Source organism: Lutjanus erythropterus, chromosome 11 (genome assembly GCF_056507025.1).
Source record: "Lutjanus erythropterus isolate fLutEry1 chromosome 11, fLutEry1.hap2, whole genome shotgun sequence".
NCBI lineage: Eukaryota > Metazoa > Chordata > Actinopteri > Lutjaniformes > Lutjanidae > Lutjanus > Lutjanus erythropterus.
In genome coordinates, this window is record NC_139327.1 from 25,585,835 (window position 1) to 25,610,672 (window position 24,838).

Consider the following 24,838-nt stretch of genomic DNA (forward strand, 5'->3'; position numbering starts at 1 on the left):
GATTAGTATTTAGGAAAAAAAAGTAATTTGGATGATAAACAAGCATAAATAATGTGCTTGACTTGCCAGCAGTCAAATTGATTTTGGTTTTTTGTAATTTAAGTCCAATAATGTGCATATAAGCATAAAAATGTGGCAACAGCACAATAGCTTGTTAGCAGTTTCTTGCATCTACTGTGCATCATGTATTTGAAAACATTACAGATAGAGCTGAATAATAAATTTGTTGGATGTAACAGGACATAAACTCTGAACAGATGTGCAAATTTCCCTCTCTTTTCCAAACTGTTAACATAAAGACTCTCCATTGATTGGTGACCTGCTTATTTCTCCCGTGCATCACTTAGTCTCCTTGATCCTGCCCTGCGGCAGTCCTTGAGAGCTCAGATATTGATTGAAGACGATGTGCATAATAGATCACGGATGGCTCTATATCCATCTCCCAGGACCTCTACCCCATGTATCAAGCCTGTCCGACTCATGCAGACAGACTTGATACATCTGATCCATCAGCGCATATAAATTAATGGAAAATACATACTGTGGTTGTTAAAAACTGTATTTTCAGTAGTGTTTTTAAACAAATATATGTCAGTTCTTCTAAATAATAACGGCCGTATAACCCGCACTTTAGAAATTAAGATGCTTACATCCCTAGATTATAGTTACATGCTGTAATGTAGGCGTTTTAGGGAATAAATCTGATTTATCTTCTTCATTGTTACATATTGAAAAATGCATACATGGATTATATTAGCAGCACCTTCTGACAATATGTTTCTGAAAACCTTTTATTTGTAACATATAGAAGCTCAAGATGTTGAAAGCGTTTCAGCACAGATACTCCCTGATGTGCATGAATCCCAAAATACCCTTCTAGCTTCCTGAGGCCAACTGTGTTGAGTATTTAAACATTAAAGATGATTTGGAAGGAAATCAGTTTAGTGTCAGCATTTCAACAAATAGCAAAGTATTCCACATCATAACTACATTATTGGTATCATTAGACAGCAGTTCAGTTTAGAGTCAGCCTCTCAACAAATATTAAAACTTTCCACATCATTCCGACATTACTTGCATTGTTCAACAGCAGTACAGTTTGACATCAGCCTTTCAACAATATTAAAATATTCTGCATCATTCAAACAGTATAGTATTCAACTTTTCAAGGCGGCAATGCAATTTAGCATCAGCTTTTCAACAGCCAGCAGTCACACCTCTCTAGTTGTCCTTATACGGTAATAGAGTTTCACAAAACATTTAAGCACAGACACTTCCTGATGTCGAGGTGCTTAAGTCCCAAAATATCTGTCTAGCTTCCTGATGTTGTCAGCTGTCAGGAAATCTTGTGATTTGGGGATGTTCATGGACACTTTTACAAACTTTGGCGCTGTATCTTAAAAAGGTTTATGAAAAAAATGTGATTATCTGATGTTTATTTGTTTTATTTTGCCTTTATTTAACCAGGAAGTGCCATTGAGATTAAAAAATCTCATTTACAAGAGAGACCTGGCCAAGGTAGCAGCCAATCATAATATAGTTTTAGTTGCTCTTAGTTTTGTTATAGTGGCATAAACCGACAATAAACAAGCTCACACATCTGATGCTTTCATCTGAGTGTGATGGAAGTCTACTGTATGTTTGTCCTCTCAGATGTTCTCACACGCCGCAGGCACTGACCAAGTTTGTCTAATGTCTTCGTGTCTCATGTCTAACAGGAGCGTTGTGGTTCCAGTCAAAAAGCCGCCGCCTGGCAGCCTGTCAGTCAACACAGTGGGCACACCCACCACTAGTGGAGCAGCCACTGCTGGCAGCACACCAAACATTTTTGCTGCTGCGACAGCAACACCCAAGAGCATGATCAACACTACAGGTGAGAGATATATTGCACTTTAAAAAAACACACATCTTCTTCACACGTGTCTTCGTGACACTACTATTTTAATCTCTAAATCCATAACTTTGGCTATTTTTACCCACATAAATCTTTGCACTGCATCTGTTCGGCAGACAGACACCTGCAGTATGACGAAGGTGTTTGTGTGAAAAGCCTCCAGCAATTCAAAGGCTGCTCGATGAAGCAGGACTGAATTTCTTCTCTCTTTTTTTTTTTCAACAAAACTCTTTGATGCTTCCCTCCTCTGTCCTTTGACAGCCAGAATGCACTAGAATAGAAACAGAATGAACCGATAGCACCATTGGATCCTTTCATGATTACTTTTAGCCTATTTCAAGGGCAGGATCCAGATCAGTGTGGTTGCAGAAAACACGGAAACTTTAAGATCTCTTAAGAAGAAAGTTAATTCTGTGAACTGTCTTGTGCTGGACAATGTACCTATCACACAGCTCACATTTGATACAGCGGGAAACACAGATGAAGATAAAGCCATGTATTAAATATTTTTGATCCAGAAATGGTATTAAATAAGAATACATTTACAGGATAACAAGATGAGAATCAAAAACACATCAGTTGACATGCAGATCAGTGCTGTTTCATACTCAGCAGATCCACTGTAGCAGAGTGGATTTGTATTCAAGCCTCACACATACTCTACTGTATCATACATGCATAATGGACAAGGAAGGGATTTGTTCCCTGGAATGGATTCTGTATATTGATTGCAAAGCTATTTTCACAAACGGGGCCCATTACCAGAAGACAAGCAGCAGCATGTCCAGTGAAACACTATCCAAATTGAATTTGGCCGCAGCTGATCGAGACATTAATACATTTCCTTTATTATTATTCTGCAGGCTAATCTCGGTCACGCTTGATTCATGTGACTGTAATGCGTGTCTTATTTTTCATCACTCACTCTCCCGTCTGTCCTGCCATCTAGGTGCCACAGACTCTGCCTCCTCGTCCTCCTCCTCCTCTTCTTCGTTTGTCAACGGTGCGACCAGTAAGAATCTGCCGGCGGTGCAGACGGTGGCACCCATGCCCGAAGACACGATGGAGAACATGAGGTCAGAGCTCTCGGCATCACAAAGCTCTTTATCGTTTCGACCATTCACTCTCCTCCTACCGCTCTTTCTTTTTTTCCCCCCTCCTTTTGGCTTTTTGTTTTGACGTTGATTTGTCTTTGTCCTTGTTTTTTCTTGGGTGCCTGTCATTTTTCCACTCCATTCCTGTCCCTCTTCCACTTCACACTTAGGTTCATCCTTCCCAAAGAAATCTCACCAGCAGTTCACAGTCATCACACTGATGTCATATAGCAGGGTTACAGCTAAGGTGCACCCACATATTAGAAAGATTAACCACATTTTAAATTAAAGACTTTAATTGAAAATTTGACAGGTGTACTAAGTGACAAAAGACTAGAAATCCAAATTCACAAAAATAGCAGTTCCACATTGAGTTGTTCAATATAAAAAATATATATTGGACAAGTTCTGATATTGCTCTATATAGCTGGTATCAACTAACAAAAATCAAGGTAGTAATATGGTAAAACTACTTTATCTGTGCTAACTCACACGCACACACAGTATGTTATGCTCACATGCTCACATGCACGCATACCACCCACACATCTCACTCAGTCTACACTATGGTGCTCTTCATCCCTGACATGGCTACTGTGTTTTAATTTCACAAATGACCCTTCATAAGTCCCGCCCTTTTTCACTCTGTGCTCCAATAACAGTTGAGCAATGTTCAAACGTTGATCGGCTTTCTCTTTTACTGTTACCTGTTCTTAGACAGATTAGATTATGTTTTTTTTTTTTAACATGCTTAAAGAAACGAAGAAAAATAAATAAATAAAAGAAAGAAATAAGTGAATAGTTATCAGATCCTACATGCTTTTTAATTGATAATCTTTTGCCCCAGTTTTCACCAAACACAACTCAATCAAATGTAATAATCACAGCAAGAGCAAATAGCAGATTGCACACAAGACAAATCTTGTGTGTCCAAAACGAAGAGTTTCCCTCAAGTCACAACCTAAACTATGTCATAAGTTTGTCTATGTTGAAAAAAAATCATTTGAAGATGGTTAAACGATGCTGACATCTTGATATAGACTTCTTAAGGTGGCTAATATTAGCAAAACACTTAATAGCTTTACATCAATCTTTAGCTAGATAGGTAGCTAATTTTTGATGGCATCAGCTAATGCTAGCTAACTAGCTAGCTAGTATCATAGACATATAATAGAACCTTGACAGGGCATTGCTGCTCAGCCTTGCAGACATGTGCACAGCAGGGAAACACTACAACGCATGTTCAAGGAAGGAGCTAGTAAACTTTTTTGTAGTCTGATATCCAGTTCTGAACAGTACATTCATGGCTAATATGCATCAATAGTTAGCTAGCTAGTTAGCTAGTATTGTGCTAACATTAGCTAATTTAAGATGTAGATTTTGACAGAAAGGAGAAAGTGGCCCAAGGTACCAAGCTTACTCAACTGTTATTGGAGCACAGAGCAGAAAGGGGCGGGGCATAAGAAGTGTCGATGACAATATACTGTAGAGTATGACAGTATCAGTTGTAATGGATTTCAAAGTATTTTCTTGAAAACATGTAAATAAAATTGTCATAAACATAAATATGTGTTTTAGTTGTGTTTCCATACTCTGTGTAGGCATCTCACTAATAAAATATAAGATGATCTGCGACTGTTAATAATTAGGAAAACAGCATTATAATAAGAACTAATCTATATAATTCCTTTGAATATTGTGGCCGTTTGTACTGTAACATTTCTGTCGATGTACTCTCTCCTTAGACATGTTAGACAGTTTGTTATGAAATGTGCAGTTACGTGTGCTTCTGAAAGGCCACACGCAATTGAGTGGGAGCGTGTGTGCGTGTGCATGTGCAACTTAATCAGTGTGCATGTCTGAACGTGTGTGTTTGTGTGTTTGTGTGTGTGTGTGTGTGTGGTTTGTATTGCAGTGCCTATTGTGAGGTGGCGCAGTGTGCGCTACGCAGCGGTCAGACGCCCCCTGAGCTCAAGTCTTTTAGCTCTCTGGCAGGCTTCCAGGCAGCTCCCCGAGATGCAGGACAGTGTTTTAGGCAAGGAGATACTCGTCCTGTCCCCATGCCCCCACCCCCACCCCCCTCTCCTCTTCTGCCCCACCTCCACCACACACCTTCTGCTACGCCCAGCCACGACTAAATGTTCCCAGAATGCCATGGGAGAAAGGACAGACATCTTTGCTGACAGCTTCAGCAGTTAGCATCACTTTTGTTTCAGGCCAGCAACTCATATTTTCATATTTACAGTCACTGTAAATCTCTGTCACTTCTAGCATGGCCGTTTTCTCACACTAACCCCAAACTCAAGATCAGACCTGAGTCAAACTGTCTTTGCAAATGGCTCATAGCAACAATTTGCTTAAAGGGTAACCTCGATATTCAACCTGGACACTATTTTCCCATGTTTTGTGTCAAAGCGACTAATGTGGACAACAATCTTTGAAATTGCTCTTGTATAGAGTGAGACTGCTGCAGTCATCATCATTATTCAAGTGTCTTGCAATATTATGGAAAAGATCGCTACAGATATAGACCTTTTTGAAAGAGTAAAATGAGTTTTGTTTAACTCGAAAAACCTGTTTTATTGCTCTCGCCAGACTCCCTTTACAGAAACTATAATTTAATTATCGTGAAACAGAATTCTTTCAAACTTGACTTGGTTTCTTTCCACTGTTCTAACAATCACCAGCTCTGGTTTCGCTCAAGTAAACCCTTAATTCACCACATTAAATGTGGAAATGTCCTGGCTCTACATCGCTTTTTTTTTTCCCACCGCCACTCTGATATTCAACTTCCTTCTTGCTCCTCTCCTGATATTTTCACATCTAGCAGTTTATTAAGGGTTTATTTTGACCAAACAACCAGAGTTGATGGTTGTTAGAAAAGTAGAAAGACGAGCTAAAACATCTCTGTTGAGTTTGAATGACAATCGATCTCAAAAATTACAATTTTGTAAAGGGAGTTAGTTTGTTGAGAGCAATAAAACAGGTGTTTCTGGTTGTATCAAGGTCTGTCTCTGCAGTAATCCTTTACATAATGTTGTCAGACATTTGAAATAACAATCGTAGCCTCTCAGTGGATTTTTTTAGTGGATTTGCTTAAAAAGGGTTCACAATTGCCGATAAGGATTACAATGTACCTTACTTTAGCCTTTGGCAGGTGCAGCGTTCTCTCTCAATACTGCACAGATTTTTAAACTTGTTGTCCACGTTATCACTTGGACACAAAAACATTGGAAAACAGGATCCAGGTTAAAAAAGTTTACCTTCAAACGGACTCAAATGCTTGTTTTAACCTGCCATGTGAATCTAGCAAATGTCACCAATCTGGTATTTTGAGTGGGTTAAAACAAAATTAATATTTGTAAACGCAAGTGACCCAGGTCTGTGTCAGAAATCACATGCTTATAAGGCCAAGAATATGCACTTCACTGCCACAATGGCTCCATAGTTTAGTCTGCTTTGCTGTTTTCTTCCTGCCTTATACTTTCTCCATTTCTTACCTGAACATAGAATAGAAAACTATTTTACTCTGCACGTGAAGTACACCTTTACACACATAAAGACACTAATATAAAGATGTGAAGCATTTACGAGACAAGTCAAGATATAATAGCACTTTAAAATAAGGGCACTTTTGGCAGGTTATTGCACTTCCAGCTTCACTCATACCACAATGCTAAGTTGATTAGCTCAACGATTAGCCTTAAAACTGTAGCACCATCAACCTTTCCTTACCAATACTAACCCAGGCATAGTGCTTCCATACCAAACCATCATTACATACTCTTTAATTCTGTAAGTTTTTGTGTCTTTCTGTGTCCATTTCAGACATTTTTCTATTTCTTTCTCTTGAACATCTCTCGGCTTGCCGTCTCCCTTCTCCTCCCGTGTGTAATTTGTGCTGTGCTTTCCTTTCCTCCCCTTTTTCTCACCTTTCTCTGCTCATTTATTGCATGTTTTCCTAGCTCCCTTTATCACCTACTGTATATCCCCCTCGGGTTTCGCCCCACATGCTCTCCTACCCTCATCTGTGTGTTGCGTATTTTATCTTCACTCCCATTCTCTTCATCTTGTTCTCACTTTATTTCCCCCCTGCAGCATCACCACCAAGCTGGAGCGTGCTCTGGAGAAGGTGGCCCCCCTGCTGAGGGAGATTTTTGTGGACTTTGCCCCCTTCCTGTCCAGGACGCTGCTGGGTAGCCATGGGCAGGAACTGCTCATAGAAGGTACAGGTGCTGTACACGGCTCCTTTTTCTCTAACTGGCGTCTCTCTGTGGAGTCTCCCCATTCACTGTCCCTCACCGTTATGTTTGAGTGTGAGAACGACTGAGAGGAGAAGAAATGAGCGGGTGAACGTGTGGACGTGTGATTGGCTGAGAATGAGTGCGTGAGCAGGTGAGTGTCTTTGAGCTGGCTGCTTCACTCATTCGTCAAGCAGGTATGAAGTATTTTGCACCGTTTTCAAACAGCTAGCTAGATAATCAATACTTTTAGATCAGATTATGCTCAGTTTTAACATTGAAGGGGTACTTTGCGGAGTTCGAAGTGGGGTTGTATGAGGTATTTATCTGTAGTCAGTTTATTGCTTACAGTAGAAGGTGGTCAGCACACCTCCCTGGTTTGGAAAAGCAGCAGGAGTCCTAGCGTAGGAAGCTAAGCAATGTACTGCTGTGAACAGGGTCAGCAGCAAAATGTATTTCAGGCACCTAAAAAAATCAATATCAGCTATATTTAAAATATTTCCACCGCTCTACTTTGCCATCAGACAGCCTTTTCTGATGAGATATTGTTGTTAAGTAAGCCAAATATTGTTCTCTCCAAAGCCACCAGCAGAGTTGCTGGTCCACCACTGCCTCGATCTAGTTTGTGTTATTGTGTGGCTTCAGTGTTTTAAAAGGTTAGCTCATATTAGACACAGTCACAAAATAACACAAACTAACCGATCGAGGCAGTGGTAGACCAGCAACTTCTCTGTTCTGTGAGGTAAGATGTCAAGCGAGAGTGAGAGAGAACCACATTTGTCTTCGGCAATTTCCTGTTGAAAAACGTCAGATGGTAAGGTAAAGCATTGAAAATGATGCCCAGGGTCTGCAACCTCCTCGTTTGCCCTTCTCCAGTGGCTCCCTGTGGCTTTGACAGAAAAATATGTAAATGAATGGAAGTGTTACAATGTCAATGTTAAATTGAAAATCAGTCAAAATGAGCTTTCAGTTTCAGTAATCGAAATGAAAGGCAGAATTGGCTGTTCTTCCCCTCCTCATGCAGCGTATGCTTACTAACCGTTTTATCACACTTTATATCATAAAAGTGTTTTTAAAGAAGATTTTGAAAATGTAAATGACAGCTTAAACCAACGATCTGTTGATCTTTATAAAACTCTGCCAAACCAATGCATAAAAAGCATTTAAATACGTGTTTTCAGAGGATCATGACACCCCTAGAAATTATTAACGTTTGTTTTTTAACATTTTACTTTATCATTGTTGTAGGCCTAAAATCTTACATTCTCCGGTTGTGAAAATGTGTAGCATATACACAGAATTAAAAAAATGTTTTAATGTTTTGACAAAATGTGCATCAAAGCCTACGTCCACAGCTCGCTGCCTTTTCTTCTAAATTTTGCCAGTCTTGAGTCTCCCTGGGGATAACTAATTATCCCCAGAAAATCCCCGAATAGTCTCAGAGGAAAACAGAGAATTTCATAGTTTCAGCTTCAGACATTCAGCTCGCCATTTACTGCAGGTAATACACTGACTGTGGATAAGTACCTCATACAACCCCACTTCAAATAATCCAGACTATCCCTTTAATACCACTGGTATTATAGATTGTCTTAAATGTGATGCACTCCTCCCTCTGCCCACCCGCTTCCTGGTGTCCTGTTTTTTCGTGATCCACTGTCTCAGTGTTGTTCTCTTCTTCTGCTCACTTCCTGCTCCACCCCCTCTCTCCCCCACCCTCCTCTCTCTGTCTCTCTGCTGTTTGTTCCTGTCTTCTCTGTGGCATGCTTTTTATAAACTTCACTATGACGACTGTATACAATAGCAGAAACCAGTGACACTACAGTGTCTTCTTTGATGATATTTTTGTGTCTCGCAGCAATGTGTGTGTGTGTGTGTGTGTGTGTGTGTGTGTGTGTGTGTGTGTGTGTGTGTGTGTGTGTGTGTGTGTGTGTGTGTGTGTGTGTGTGTGTGTGTGTGTGTCTGAGAGAAAGAAAGAGAGGCCTGACTGTGTTGTGTGTCTCTGTGCTGCAGGTCTGGTGTGTATGAAGTCGAGCACGTCAGTGGTGGAGCTTGTGATGCTGCTCTGTTCTCAGGTTGGTAATGCCACACCTCTCCTCTCCGCCTCTCCGTTTACTGTCCTCACATGTATGATTCATGTCGTCTGAAACAACTCAACACACTTCGAAATGAGGAATTTGAAAGAAGTAAATTATATTGTAATTGTGATAGGAGACAAATAAGTCTAGAAAGGACAGGAATGTTTATGAATGGGAGGTATGCGTCATACTTAAAGGGTACTATTTGCACCTAGGTGTCAGTAGCCAACAATGCTATTTGCCCCCTGGGTGGAGTATTTAAACTCTGGGTGTATAAAGCCTAGCATGACAGAAGCAAGCACTCATGTGTACATATTCAACAATGCTATTTGCACTTTGCACCGTGATCTTTTATGAAACTTAACTGAATAGTTTTATTTCCTAATCGTAACCAAGTACTTATGTTGCCCTCGACCCAACTGAATTTGCAAATGTACTATAGAAAATAATAATCAGAAGAATAAATAAGATAAGTCAACAAAGTAGTCCTGATAGTCAACGATTTGTCAACGACAGTCGAGCTTGTGTCAGTCAGTGTGCATCACAGTTACAGGAGGAAACAGATAGAAGCTAACAAACATTTCAATGAGAAATTAAAGGGAATAATGAACATATTTTTATATTAGCTGATGCACTTGTTAAAAAATATCTCTTGGACAACATGCGCTGTTGGCTGACCGACGAGAGAAGGTGACAGGCGTAGTTGGTAAACAAGTTTCAGCCCTTGTTTTTTTTTGTATCTGTCATTGCACAACTTTACAAACCGAGTCTCAAAATCACCACAAACAACAAAACTAACTCCCAGATATATGAGTCTAAAAGTGTTTCTGTTTTTTAGACGAGTAGTAATTAGCATCGGTTGCACAAAGGAAGCTGTTTAGTTACTAATCTGCCATGTGCAGCAGGCTTGACTGGGTAATGAGCGCATTGCAGATGTAATACAATATGAACTTAGATGCATCACCACGCCATAGTTCTCCCTCATCAACAACAAGGAATTCTCCATTTTAGTCACATGCCTGTAAACTTTTCATTTACTGAATGCAACTTATATATATATGGATATAACTGGATATAAGACTTATTTCATATCACACTGAGGTGGTTTCTCTAACTTGCATTTAAAGACAGCATCTCTATTTTCCTGATTAACACTCAAAAGACAGATTGCTAACACAGAGGTACTTACCACTACTGACTGTCCCCCTGATGATTTAGGTGACCGGTGTTCTTTTTCTTTTATATCATGAAGTTTGTCTCCCAGGTATTCGCTCTCTTTGTTGGATTCTGGTGGCCTGTGTGAGCTCTTGTCCTTGGATGAGCCCCTCAGTTTTTTTTTGCCTCTTGCTCATCTTTTTCTTCAAATACTATCACTGTGATCTGTGCTCTCTTCTCTCCTTTTTATTTCTGCTCCATCTTCACCTGAACCATCTGCATCTCTAGTCCATTTTAACTCCTCTCCTCTCACCACTCCCTCCTCTTCCCCTGGCTGCTCGTCAGCATGTATAGTATTACCCCCGGCTCCGGCCTCGTCTGCCATTAGAGGCCCGAGAGAGCGAACCCTAGCCCACATATCGATCCTCTGGATTGGATGGGAGGGGGGGGGGGTGTAACGGGAGATGCTCCCACGTGTCCTTAACAGCCTTAAGAGCTAATGGAGCCCTGATAGTTTGAGGCTTTCAGCAACACTCTCATGCTGCTCAGAAGTCTCCACTCTTAAATGCGCAAACACATGAAACACTCACAAACTCGTAGACAGATGCATTTTCATTAGAGAGCTCTGAAGATGTTTGTTCAGCCTTATTTTTAGATGTTTTGTGCTCATGTACCTTCACAGTGGAGATGATAAATGACAAAACTGTTCATTTCCTGTGTGTTTTCCTCTTGAATAAAGCTGGTTTCTGACCTTTTTCAACCATCTGTGAATTCGTAGCCTCCTGAAACCCACAAGAAAAAAAGTTGGTAATTAAGTAATTTGGATTTTTTTTCTCTAAATTATAATCTTTATGTTTTATAAAATGTCCCTTGTAGTGGATGTCAGGTCAATATTTTCCAAAAAAAAAAAAAACCCACGTAATAAAGTATCAGTTTGGTAATGATAAACTTTCATTGTCATTGCTTGCATGTCTTGGTCTTGTCACATGTTGAACTACACACTTCACAAACATCTTCTCACTGCATCCTTCTGTCTTGCAACATTTTTTAAACAAGTGCATACTGCGACCTCTCTTCTGCAGGTCTCACAGAGGCCTGGTGGTCTGACCTGTTCTAGATCCAGCTGTTTGTAGCAGCCAGATCAGCTGAAATGCAGGGTGGTGCAGAAAGTCCACGTCTTTGTGCAGCTTCACACTAGATATAGGCGGATCATGTGGTCACACAGAGCAGAAACTCTTCAGTCCCACTCAGTGCTCTGTTTCTTATAGTATATTAAATGGCTGAAATTGAGAAAAAGCAACTTCCCCCTGTCCTCCGCACAGGAAGTGGGTTAAAATGTGTATTTGGAAAGGCTTAATATTAATATAATAGAGTTAGGACTTTCATAAATAAAAAAACAAACAAATCCAGAACAATATATCGTTCTAAATTTGACAGACAATGTGCTCTGTTGGCCACACCTCCATGTGTGTTGCATCAACAGAAAGCTCAGGTTGTGCTTTTTATTAGAAATCAAATAAACTGCATGCATGATGTTTGAAATAAAGGCCTCAGTGTCATGTCTCCCACAAGGAACAAATATGATTTGCCAGGTCTTAGGTAGATAGAAATTTCTGGGGGATTTTGTGACACACAGTGTACATCAGGCCTGTGGTTCTCAACCTGGGGGTCAGGACCCCTAATGGGGATCATTTCTGGGGGTCGGCAGATGGTTCTGGAAAATAAAATAACATATGGTGGCAAGCGAACTAGAATTAGAGAATTTCTCACCCACTTTGTCTGGAAATATGCCAAATGGAGACATTCTATATAGTTATGTTCTGCAGATAAGCTTTGCACCAAAAATAATTTAGAAGTAACCCCTTTGTAATCACCAACATTTTTGATCAGTAATTGTAATTGAATTGCATCTTTTTTCTCTGTAACTGTTTAAGAGATTAGCCAAAAAAAATCTGGTTATTTTATCTATTAACAAGTTTTCAATTAAATTCCCAGATAAGGTACTATGTCAGTGTAAAAATTAAAATGTATACAGTGATAGGATTAATGAATACCAGACACTTATTAATCGTGATGTATCCTCTGCCTTCAGGAGTGGCAGAACTCCATCCAGAAGAACGCCGGACTGGCCTTCATTGAGCTCATCAATGAGGGAAGGTAATCCATCACGCTGATCGTCACCCCACATAATTCCCTGTGATTCACACATTAACACGAACACCATTATCAGTGCTTAACAACTAATGACTGTGATGATAGAGCCCTAATGAGAAGCTCGCCAGGATAAGTGCATGGTGCCATGTGTGTTCAGTAGGAAGTCGCATCATTAAAGTGCAATTAAGTTTATAGTTAATTTGGGCTGGGCTAATTTCAGTGCCAGTGATTTTGTTTTTCTTTTTTTTTACTCTAAGCTGTTTATTGGTACAAAACTTAATTAAAGTAGAATACAAAGAGGATGTCATGCAATGGTACTTTTTAAACATACTGTTTACCCACACATAAATAAGCTTCAACAGCAAATCATGAACCAGTCTTAATGATTCAATTAAGATATTCTTCCCAAATTGAGGGAAGTTCTCGTGGAGAATTAGATTTTCTGGTGCTAATTCCTGTAATGCTTGTTCCTCTCTTTTAACTTATCCCCATGTTTGTTTTTCACTCCTCCACCAGGCTTCTGTGCCACGCCATGAAGGATCATATCGTGCGTGTGGCCAATGAAGCAGAGTTCATCCTGAACAGACAGAGGGCAGAGGACGTTCACAAACACGCAGAATTTGAGGTACCACTGCTGTTTAGCGTGAAGTGTGAGCAGTAGGTGATTTAGGGGGAGATGCATCCCCTTTGTTGGCAGACAGACCAAAATGCAGCTGCTCTGTTAACCTGCCACCCCTCCTTTCTGTAGCAGAGAGAGTGCAGGGGCAGAAAATATTGGTCTAGTCTGCCTGACTCATTGATCCTTTGTCTGACTGAGGTTTGTGCAAGTTAGAATGTATGGCCCCGATCGTATTTTTTCAAGTATTATTATTGAAAAATACAGTCGCAGGTGACCAAAACGAACAAGGTCCATCCCCTGTGTTTAAAAATTTACAAACTGCCTGCTGTTACAGCCTGCAAGTAAAAGTGCTGGTGGCTAATTTGTGATGCTCAGTGTTTTTACTGATTGTCACCAACAAATTATTCCCTCTAATTAGTGCATTTAAACTGATTTTCAGCTGATTTTTACAGGACACAGCTGAGAAACTCTCAAGTAATTTATTTGACCATTTAAATGGAAAAAAAGTAAATTATTACCCTGAAGTTTTGACAGCGATATAGCACAACTGATACGGAACTTTTTAGTCTAAGACCGATATTAATATTGAAGTTATTGTTAATTGAATAACAATAAATCAGCCAATCTTTTTTTTTTTTTTAACATAAATACATTTTTCAGAAGGATCCCTGAAATTTGATGAGATGTTTTTACTGAGGAGACATTTTACAGTTGAAAAGTGAACTTGTCAGTTCCCTCTAGTGGGCAAATTATGTAGTGATGACACTGTTTCTAAATCATCTTTAACAAATCTTTGGGATTTCTGTACTGAAATGTCTTGTTACTTATCGGATGACACATACGCCAACACCAGTGGTGGAAAATAACCGAGTACATTTACTCAAGAAAAAAATGCAGGGTGCTCACAATTCTAAAGTAGTAAATTAAATAATAATAATTGAAATAATATCTTATTTATAATAATACTAAATTAATCTAATGGGGAGAAACAACAAGCTACAACAACAATATATAAAGAAATTTAAATTATCCCACAACATTATTATATTATCCAGCTACAACATTTAAGTGATGAACACATTAATGCATCAGAAATAATAATACAATAATATAAGAAATAGCACTCTGAAATGGGTCATTCTGCATAATGAGTACTACTTTTGGTGCTTTAATTATTTTTAATTCTCATATTTTGGTACCATTATGTAAAATTTGTATTTCCACGCAGTTTTATTGCAGCTTTCACTTGAGTAAAAGATTTTAGCGCTTCTTCCAACACTGGAAAATACAAACCTGTAAAACCTAAAAAGTTAATATGAACTCATTTATTTTTTTAGCTCCAGTCAACAGTTGGGCTAAAAATTTTGAAAAAATATCTAATTGTGATTATTTTGACTTATATTCAGATTGCATATGATTTGCAGTGTTAGAGAGAATGATCATTTTTAGATAATTATTTTCATTTTCATTGAAAAAATTAAAATGGCTATGGTGCAATTTTTGCATTGATCCATTCCAAACAAAGATGTTTGTAGAATATGATGTGTAGGCCAGGGTATCTCTACAGCACAACAATATTTAATTTACATTTACATTTACATTTACATTTTCATCTGAAGGCTCATCAAACATACTGCGCAGTTACTGTTTCCTCATCTCTTAGATTTCTTACTGTTTCTGCTCCCTGTTTATCTCTTTACGTCCCGCTCTCCTGCAGTCAAACTGTGCCCAGTACGCTGCGGACCGGAGAGAGGAGGAGAAAATGTGCGATCACCTCATCAGTGCCGCTAAGCACAGGGATCATGTGACTGCGAACCAGCTGAAACAGAAGATCCTCAACATCCTGACCAATAAGCACGGAGCGTGGGGCACAATGTCACAGAGGTGAGCGGAAGATGCTGCGTCAAATTATAGTCCGGGACACTTTTAGACTACGCAGGACGTCATTCAACAGGAGACGGTGGCTGAGTGCTCACATGGAACGCTTCGAGCATTTAATGAGAGACTGGTGTCAGAGTGTGAGGTCATTATTAAGTCAGCACCGTCCATTATGTTTGATCCTTTATCACTATAACACATTATTACCACTGTATATTTATTTGTGTAAATACAGGAAAAAGGAGTATTATCAGATACACGTCACAGTTTTTAAATTCTGGATAAAATCAGTGCTGAAACATAGAATAATAAAAATCCATTTATAACATATAATCTGGTCTGTGAAAAGCAGGATTCATAAAACAATTACGTCTCATTTATAAAATGCATTTTTATTTAACATGAATTAATGTGCATCAGCCACAACACATGCAGACAGCTGAATCCTAACCTCATCTCCATATTTAGCACTCTGACTGACATCCACACATTAAATCAATGATTGCTTGTTATCCAGATCTGCCTCCAGGCTGGCAGCCACTCTGAGGACATGTGATTTAATGTGAGGACATGTGACACGCAGCATCTGACGCCTGTCTTCCTCGTGTCACTGTCGGTGATGTAAATTATACGTGCGTGCTGTTAATAAGCACCTTTTGCACTCACATATAAAACTAATTAAAGTTAAATTGCGTCTGAAGTGCTCTGGCCCCGGTGTTATTTTTAACGTTTGTACACCTAATGCTTATTGTCAATCACACTCGCCTGACTAAGCCTTACTTTTCATCTGTTTTCTTCACAAAACCCCTTTGATCCAAAGCATACAGAAGTAAATGTAATGTTTATTTTCCTCTCAGCTTAAATTATTGGTGTTTGGAGAGAAGTGATGTTTACTTTTAAAATGTTAAAAGTTTAAAAACTAATAACTAGAACAGCATTCACCTTTTGACTGTTTATTGCCAGATGAATGTTTCAGGCTAGGCGCCTTTCTTCAAAATGTGTAATGGAAATTTCAAAATAAATGAACACAGGTGGGGTTAATTATAGATTATCTCAACCAGCGCAACAAATACATCTGAACATGGGGAGCCCCATGGGATTAGCATTAAGTGCTAATGTCTGTAAAGGGGTGACTCAGTTTTTATTCAGATATTTTGAGGTGAGACGTCAAGGGAACCATTTCAAAATGCCCATGCCAGTTTTTCCCCTCATCAAAACTTTGGAGTGTTATTGACTCACCTTTTCGACAAGGTCATGTTGTGCCAATTGCCAGTGGCTGAGGTCATCTAGTTTCATATGACACTTCACTTTCTCAGCCCGTTACAGCCTCTGAAAGACAATATTGCAGAATTAAAGAGTTTAACTTTATAGTTTCTGAAGGAAGTCTCAAAATGCACACTTTATTTGCCTCCCATCATTGTTATGACCCTTTTTGCTCCTCCCCTTTTTTTTTTTGTCTCCAGCCAATTACACGACTTCTGGCGTCTAGACTACTGGGAGGATGACCTGAGGAGGAGACGGAGGTTTGTGCGAAATGCCTTCGGATCCACTCACGCCGACGTGTCGCTCAAAGCTCTGGAGGACTACGGTCAGTTCTGTGCGCTAATATAAACACATGGTCAGTATCTGATTTTTTACAAGCGCACAACTCTGACATGCACACTCCAAAACACACTCACACAGGCACAGAAGAGGAGGAGGAGGGGCTCAAGTCAAAGAAGAATTTCCGCAGCCAATCGGTGGTCACCCAGAACCCGGAGGCGGAGTTAATGCTGGAGGGAGACGACGATGCCGTCAGCCTGCTGCAGGAAAAAGAGATCGATAACCTTGCAGGTGTGATGCACACATGTGAAGACAAGTATACACACACACTACGTTACAGTACAACTGAACACTAAACTGTCTGTGACTCTTGTTTTTAGTCCGTTTCCGTCCCAGACTTTTTACCTCTAAAGGCAAGTTGAAAGTTTTGCAGCTACACTAACCATCCGGATGTTTGATCTGACTCGAGAAGATAAAATCGTAATCTACTAAAAACTGATCAAATCAGATAATCCAGTGGATCCTCCCCGACTTACACACCCGATGATGTTTACTTTAGTAGACAAAATAGAAGAAGCAAATAAATGATGGATCCGAACTAACATTAAATGACTCTATTACAGTATGTGTAATTATCTGCGATGAGTGATGTGCTTCAGTCAGTGCAGTGACAACCTGAAGTAGTAACTCCTGAGTGACACGTTTCCCTCCGTCAGGCCCTGTGGTGCTGAGTACTCCAGCTCAGTTGGTGGCTCCAGTAGTGGTGGCTCGAGGCACCCTGTCCATCACGACTACTGAGATCTACTTTGAGGTGGACGAAGAGGATCCTGCATTCAAGAATACTGATGCTAAAGTAAGAGCATGCTGGTTTTCTGTATCAGAGTAAAATATATCAACATCCACACTGTTGATGAAGGAGAGTCCTGAAACAATGATCCACACTACTGTACTGTAGTTTAATAATAATCAATAAATATTCCAACTTATGCAACTTCTGATTATATTCACTTCACTTAAAATGTTTTTTTCTCCACAGGTACTGGCCTACTCAGAGGGTCTGCATGGTAAATGGATGTTCAGTGAGATCCGAGCCGTGTTCTCCAGACGTTACCTGCTGCAGAATACTGGACTCGAGGTTTTCATGGCGAACAGAAGTAAGTCTGCAGATTTCTACAACCAGCCACTGGTTGTATCCATTGATTATTTGCCATAAGTTTGGTCAATAAAGCATAGAAGTACGTAATGAGTGGCATGGCAGGTTAGCAAAAATATGGCATAAGCAGCACCTTTTTTTCCACTTAAAGCTGCAGTTTTGGTTGAAAGAACAAATTTTTACCACTGCGTCCGACTGAGAATATGTAATCAATTGTATTAGGGATTTTTTTTAAAAATGGACAGAATCAAACAACCAATCAGGTTTAGCTTGCATGCAACTAACCAGTCACAGCAACTCTTTACAAACATGGGTCATCAGGGCTCTTTGTGTCTTGGTTTCTCATGTCCTCTCTGTCAGGCGCAGTGGCATGATTACTTTCACTCTTGTCTCTTTCCTCTAAGGCAGACATAACTAGCCGAGCAGAACAGACGTTAGGTTGCCAGTTAGTTGATCTTGATGTTCTGCTTCAAGTCCTGGAAAATGCGTGTGCGTGTTTGATGCGTGGTTTCGTGGAGGGGGGCTTAGCAGAGGGATATGAGGCAACGAGAGAGAGGAGGAAGGTTTTGTGTTATATATGTTCAAATTGCCAATTTCAGCTCCAATATTCTAGTTCAACACAAAAAAAGTTGACAAACGCAAAAGTTGACTGAATTAAATGACTTTAATTTAAAACAGTTAAGACATCGCTGAGAGACAGTAAAGTGCAGCTGGTGTCAGTTTGGTAAATACTTTGTAAATTACGTTTAAAAAAGGTCTCTTAAGGCCCAAATACACTGAAAGCAACGCTTGATGTGCCTCATTTGACGTGCGTTAATTGATGCCCCCGTGGCACACAGCAGTTGTCAGATTTGAAATGCCAACGCTACAGAACCAGCAGTGTTTTGGGAAAAGATTCCTATTTATATTTGTCTGTTTATTTGTTCATTGTTATTATTAATAATGATTATTCTATAATAATTATTTCTTCAATAAAATATTGTCCTCTGGAGATAAAAGAGGTTGAGGTCAGTCTATATAAAGACATGATACTAAATGTTGTGTGATATTCATGTTTTTTCTGTTAATTTGAATGACCAGGGTAACTTAGTTATTAATAACAGTTTAAAACAATTTGATTATGTTTGACACTACAGCAGTTGTATGTTTTTTATGTGTGGATGAGATGAAGAGGGAGAAACATCTGGACAGTTCATTATAGTTTATAGGTGTACAGTGCAGTGACAGATGTGTCTTGAGAAGAGGGTCACAGGTCTGCAGTGTAGTGTATACGTTATTAAAGAAATCACAGAACTGTACAGTTAACATGCTAAAAAATTATATCACATTGACACTTCTGCCTATATTCACACATTCCCTCTTTGCTGTAAAGAACCCACATCTCTCATCCATGTCTTTTTTATTTTATTTTTTAATCTTTTTTCTGATCTTTTTATAATGCAGCTGCAGACAAAATAAAAGGTTTGGTCGTCATTTGACGATCCAAAGCGTGGTTGGAGTAGGGGCCTTTAAGCAGTTTGACTTAGTAGTGCGCATTGCGCACAACAGGTGTATCTGTCAGCACATTTGGACCTTTAGCAACCTTGTTTCTAGTCTTATATCACATTGCAGTCTCCACTGTACAGTTTGGTTGGTTCCAGTTAAACATCCGTTGTCATGGTGAGTGATTGACTTAATGTTGTCAGTATGCTGATTTTGTCTCGTCTCTTCCTCTCTGCAGCGTCTGTGATGTTTAACTTCCCTGACCAGGCCACAGTCAAACGAGTGGTCTACAGTCTCCCACGGGTGGGCGTAGGAACGAGTTACGGCCTGCCACAGGCCAGGTAGGTGCAGGGTTTACCTCAGCTGGTCCACCACTGTTCTGTGTTAGAAAGGCATGTCTCAGTTTTTTGATAATGACAACAATAATATTTTGTAATGGTGCTGTTATTATTATTATTATTATTATTATTATTATTATTATTATTATTATTATTTTACTATTTTCTTTTGTTTTTTGGGTTCTCTCTCTCTGTGTTTTTCTCTGCATTCCTTTTTTCTCACTTAAAAAATATTGATACTAATATTGATTGAACCTGTATAGGATGCCTTTGTTTTGGCGTGTTCTTTGTTTGTGAACAAGTATGTGCATTGCTGAAAAAAAAGTCAGTCAATAAAAAGTATAAAAAAATAAAAAGAAAGGCCTGTTTTCCTGGTGTTATGGACAGAGACAATACTTCAGTGTGTGTGTGTGTGTGTGTGTGTGTGTGTGTGTGTGTGTGTGTGTGTGTGTGTGTGTGTGTGTGTGTGTGTGTGTGTGTTCAGGCGGATTTCCTTGGCCACCCCTCGTCAGCTCTTCAAGTCGTCCAACATGACTCAGCGCTGGCAGAGGAGAGAGATCTCCAACTTCGAGTACCTCATGTTCCTCAACACTATTGCAGGTCAAGTTCCACTTTCATCTGTCATTGTATAACTTAGCCTTTAAATCAGGGGTTCTCAAAGTGTGGCCCACAGGCCAGTGGCGGCCTCAGTAACATGACATGACATTTATATTTTATCATTCTATCTCAATACTTTGCTTTCAGTAACCTACATTTAATGCACCACTCTGCTACGGCATCAGAGCTACTGGTTTTCATGGCAGCTAGTGACACCTCACAAGTGTCACATGAATTATATTCTGTCGTCAATACTAGTGCTGTTTGTCGTGGACAGCTTGGCAGTTTAATGTGGAAGTGAGATGGAAAAAACTCTGCATGGTTGAGAGGAAAAGGAGATACATCAACTCTTACTTCGTCTGACCTCAGAGGATAGATCAATAAATATATAATATAAATAGATAAATCATGTTTTTTCCTTTGCAGCCCTCAGTCATATCCTGGCATCCTAAATTGGCACAAAAGTTGGAGAAGCCCTGGTCAAACTCTGTCGACTGTTTTGTGGTCAAACATACAGTCATGACTAATATTGTGTTGTTTTTGTTCTCAGATGGAACAGTTGCATTAACTGAAAGAATACCTCCTGTTTCTTTCATTTTCTCTCTTTCTACGGTGTGACATTGACATTTTCTCGCTAATTTGCTGGGAAGGTGTGGAGATTTTACTAATGTGACCTTATTTGCTTGCTCTGACAGTTTCCATTGTGCTGTGTTGTTCAAAAATAACTGCGCAGAATGCCAGAAACTGCAGACTCGCCTCTTCTTTTTAAATCTTTCTCCATGTGCGTGAATAAAGAAACCAAGGTATAAAAAGACTTTATTGAAGAGACCAGATAAAGAACCTGGAAGATTTGAATAAGATAAAGCTTTGTCAGCACCGACTCAGCTGTAATTTGCATAATGACAGTCACCAGTCTGACCTGTAAATACATATACATACAACAATATATGAATAAATACTGCTACAGTGACAGTGGATGGTGTACAAACTATTACGAATAGCTACTTTATTGCGTTTATAAGTCTGTTATGCACTATAAGTTTTACATTTACTCATAGATATTCTAAAACTCTATAAATAAAACAATTTGTCATATTATATATTTACATATGTGTGTAATAAAGATGCAGAATGAGTTTAAAATACAGATCTAGATAAATGGCAGCCAGTGGCAAACACGTCTTCACATAAATCAGGTGTGAAGCAGTTTGTTAACAGCTTGGGCTTTTATGTCTCTTCTCTGTTGGACTGTCTTTTATCACAGTAACATTCAACCTCGGCTGGTGTAATCGTAATCCCAGTCTGACACTTTGTCTTTGTTCACATCAGGAAGTTAGTCTCGTTAATTAAATGTTTGAGTGTGAGCCTGATTTATGAGACGTGGAGGTTTTGAAGCCTGAAAATTGGTAAATCAGAGTAAGGTTAACCATATTATAGCACGTTTTTAATCCAATAATGTAAAACACTGTTACCTCTAGTAAACACGCCAGAAAAAATTACAGATTAAAGGAGAAAAGTTTGAAGGAGCTACCGGCTGTAACATAGCAACATTTTCAAAATATTTACTTTTAGTAATATAATGATATTTACATTTTAAATAATATATACATCACACCAGTGGTTCTTGAATTGGAAGTTCATGGCTGCCTTGGGGTCTGTGGAATATTATTATTAATTAATTATTAATGGTGAAAACCAGCTCTCTCTATATTCAAATCCCAGGTGCATATTATTGTTCTTTCTATAATTTTTAATTGGCCTGTTTTATATTTTCTATTATTTATGTTTTATTTAAATGATTGCCCTGTTCAAAATAAAGATATAAAAAAGCCCCCCAAAAGAAAAAAAACTGTTCTAATACATTTCTCTTGTGTTTTTCTTTCACATAACTGAATACATGTGTATCATAAGAGACAAACCACTGAAATACTGAGGCAAACAGACTATCATATGCCCCTGCACTCTCTCTGCTATTAGAGGACAGAAGGAGGTGATGGCAGAGGAGGACAGCGTCCCTCTTCATCCTCCCCTGAAATCACCTACTGGTCGTGTCTTTGCAGTCTTTGACTCTTTCTCCTCTCCCATCTGTCTTTTGTCTCTGCAGGGAGGACCTATAATGATTTGAACCAGTATCCAATCTTCCCCTGGGTCTTGACCAACTATGACTCCGAGGAGCTCGATCTCACCCTACCTGGAAACTTCAGAGACCTCTCCAAGGTGAGACACGCAACATTTAATGCACTTTTTATGATGAATAGCATGTTTGCCATTGAGAAGACAGAACAAACCCAAATAGTCCCGTTGAGGGTCAGATCCTTGTTGTATATTTTTCCATTTAGAGCAGTAGGAAGCCACGTAATATGACTGTGGATGTAATTCCCTGCATTCCCTCAAAATGTACACAAGCTTGTTTGTTCTTCTGTCCAAGCATTGACTGTTTTAAAGAATATTGTATGCTGTGCTCTCTGAAAAGAAAAGAAGAAAACCACTCATATGGCTTCTCTTGTAATCGCTGACTAAAGCTGATCATTTCTCTTTGGTTTCTTCCAGCCAATTGGTGCACTGAATCCCAAGCGAGCAGCGTTTTACGCAGAGCGCTATGAGACGTGGGACGATGACAGCACGCCTCCTCACCATTACACAACCCTGTACTCCACTGCTCATTCAACGCTGATGTGGATGCTCAGAATAGTGAGTTCCCTCCTCGGCAGCTGTTTAAAAACACGGCAGAAACCCGAGGCTTCTACCGAAATTAATTTGCCTGTTCTCGTCCTGCAGGAGCCCTTCACCACGTTTTTCCTCAACGCTAATGATAACAAGTTCGACCATCCAGAGAGAGCCTTCTCTGGCATCGGCTGCTCATGGAGGAACTGCCAGAGGGACACGGCTGATGTCAAGGTAACGACTCTTGATGGGCTGAAGGAGCGTCATATTGAAGTGAATCATCGCCTCAGTTCAGGCAGGACGCGGAAGTCATAAGCCTCAGCTGTTATCAGCTGTGTCAGCCCGCTGATTGAATCATTTCTAATCAGTCACACCCCAATCACAGCCCATCCTCACACAATGCTGCCACACTCACACCGCTGCTGCTGCTGCTGCTGCTGCTGCTGCTGCTGGCAAAGCTTTGCCTCAGTCACCCCAGTCTCCACCTTTCTAGTTCAGAGTCCTAACATGCAAGGGTGGATATTTAATTTCACTGTTGGGAGGGGGGGGCAATAAACAGAACATTTTCTCAAGAGCATTTCCTGAAGAGGACACCAAAAGCGCCGCTAAGAACTGTTGTGTAAATGTATATGGAGGAAACCCTTATTACTGATATATACTGGATAGATGATAAGGGTCATACCAGCATGTTCAAATGTTTATTAATAATATAGCAAAATAAGGTGTTTTCCACACCCAACTACCCAAAACACAATTCAGCATAACAGCAAGGTTATCTATCTTTTTACAAGTCTAAATAGGAGGGTTATTTATTTCATGACACTGACAAACAAAAAGCTCAACAAACTTACCTGAGACCGTCCCTGCCTCTCTGAGCCCAGATCTGTTCTCTTTTACCAAATGACATCACTATGACACATTTCTATAAGCACTTCATTCCTTTCTTATGAAGATCTTATCAAATGGCCTGACATCACTGGGTTTTTTTTGGTACTGACTTGGCGTTTCAGTCCAGTGAAAAATTATCAGATGTCTGTTTTTCTTCTTTCTTTTCATTTTAACTGACCTGGCTGGCTGACAAATAGACACACACTCACAGCATGCAGGTTATTTAGAGCAGTATGAAAGTAGTGATTGTTGTCATTATGTCTTTTTTATGAATTATGTCTCATGTTGTAAGAAAAGTAGGAATATACTTACAGCCTAACTATGTAGATAAGTTCATCTTAAATAGGTTAGTTAGCTTGTAGAACTATTACTGATATCATCTGAGTACTTTAGCATGAAAACCATTTTTTTTCTAATTTAATCAATTATTATGTATCATAAATACACATCTTGCATCAGTAACAAAGCAAACCTCTTGAATACTGATTAAAAATTCAGCAAGTTATGATGATTTTATTTAAAGATAGACCTCCTGCCTCAATAGGCATACATGCATTTGGAGACACAGCTGCCCCATAACAATATGGTGTCACGCTGACACACAAGATTCACCTGATTATCACCTAATTACAGTTGTGAACGTGTGTAATTCTTTTGAGTGGTGGAAGTAAAGAAAAATTTACTGACGAACATACTATACCATTGTATGGGCAAGTATGTACAAAGTATTACTGCTGCGGAAACGGTTTATTAGATTAGCAACTTTTTCCAAGTATACCTCTTTTTTTTTTAATTGCTATTTTTGACATCAGCATTCTTCAGATCTGTACATTTGTATTTTAAACATGGGAGGCTTCGTCTTCCATTGTATTAAACATGGTCAGCGGTGGTCAGTTTTCTATCAATATCATGGCGTTATCATGTGGATTCCTCTGTGTCATTGTCTCTACGTTAAAAGAGAAAGAAAGAGAAATGCCCGGCTGTAAAAAAAAAAAAAACATTTGATTTGGAATGAACTTTTAGATTTCTTCATGCATTTTTCTTTTTGTGTTTATGTTTGT

The 24,838-nt window shown here is 39.4% G+C and overlaps 1 protein-coding gene across 1 annotated transcript in view; it reads left to right on the top strand.

Moving 5' to 3' along the window:
* The window catches only part of nbeaa (neurobeachin a), a 167,504-nt gene that overhangs the window by 132,245 nt on the left and 10,421 nt on the right, over positions 1 to 24,838 (top strand). Inside the window, exons 34-50 of the mRNA XM_084729805.1 lie at positions 1,719 to 1,873; positions 2,844 to 2,970; positions 4,904 to 5,023; positions 7,087 to 7,220; positions 9,243 to 9,304; positions 12,555 to 12,619; positions 13,133 to 13,241; positions 14,953 to 15,119; positions 16,577 to 16,701; positions 16,797 to 16,946; positions 17,372 to 17,508; positions 17,692 to 17,809; positions 19,529 to 19,631; positions 20,113 to 20,228; positions 22,330 to 22,442; positions 22,776 to 22,916; positions 23,004 to 23,123. Of these exons, the coding sequence (XP_084585931.1) occupies positions 1,719 to 1,873; positions 2,844 to 2,970; positions 4,904 to 5,023; positions 7,087 to 7,220; positions 9,243 to 9,304; positions 12,555 to 12,619; positions 13,133 to 13,241; positions 14,953 to 15,119; positions 16,577 to 16,701; positions 16,797 to 16,946; positions 17,372 to 17,508; positions 17,692 to 17,809; positions 19,529 to 19,631; positions 20,113 to 20,228; positions 22,330 to 22,442; positions 22,776 to 22,916; positions 23,004 to 23,123 (2,062 nt within the window). The remainder of the gene's footprint in view (positions 1 to 1,718; positions 1,874 to 2,843; positions 2,971 to 4,903; positions 5,024 to 7,086; positions 7,221 to 9,242; positions 9,305 to 12,554; positions 12,620 to 13,132; positions 13,242 to 14,952; positions 15,120 to 16,576; positions 16,702 to 16,796; positions 16,947 to 17,371; positions 17,509 to 17,691; positions 17,810 to 19,528; positions 19,632 to 20,112; positions 20,229 to 22,329; positions 22,443 to 22,775; positions 22,917 to 23,003; positions 23,124 to 24,838) is intronic.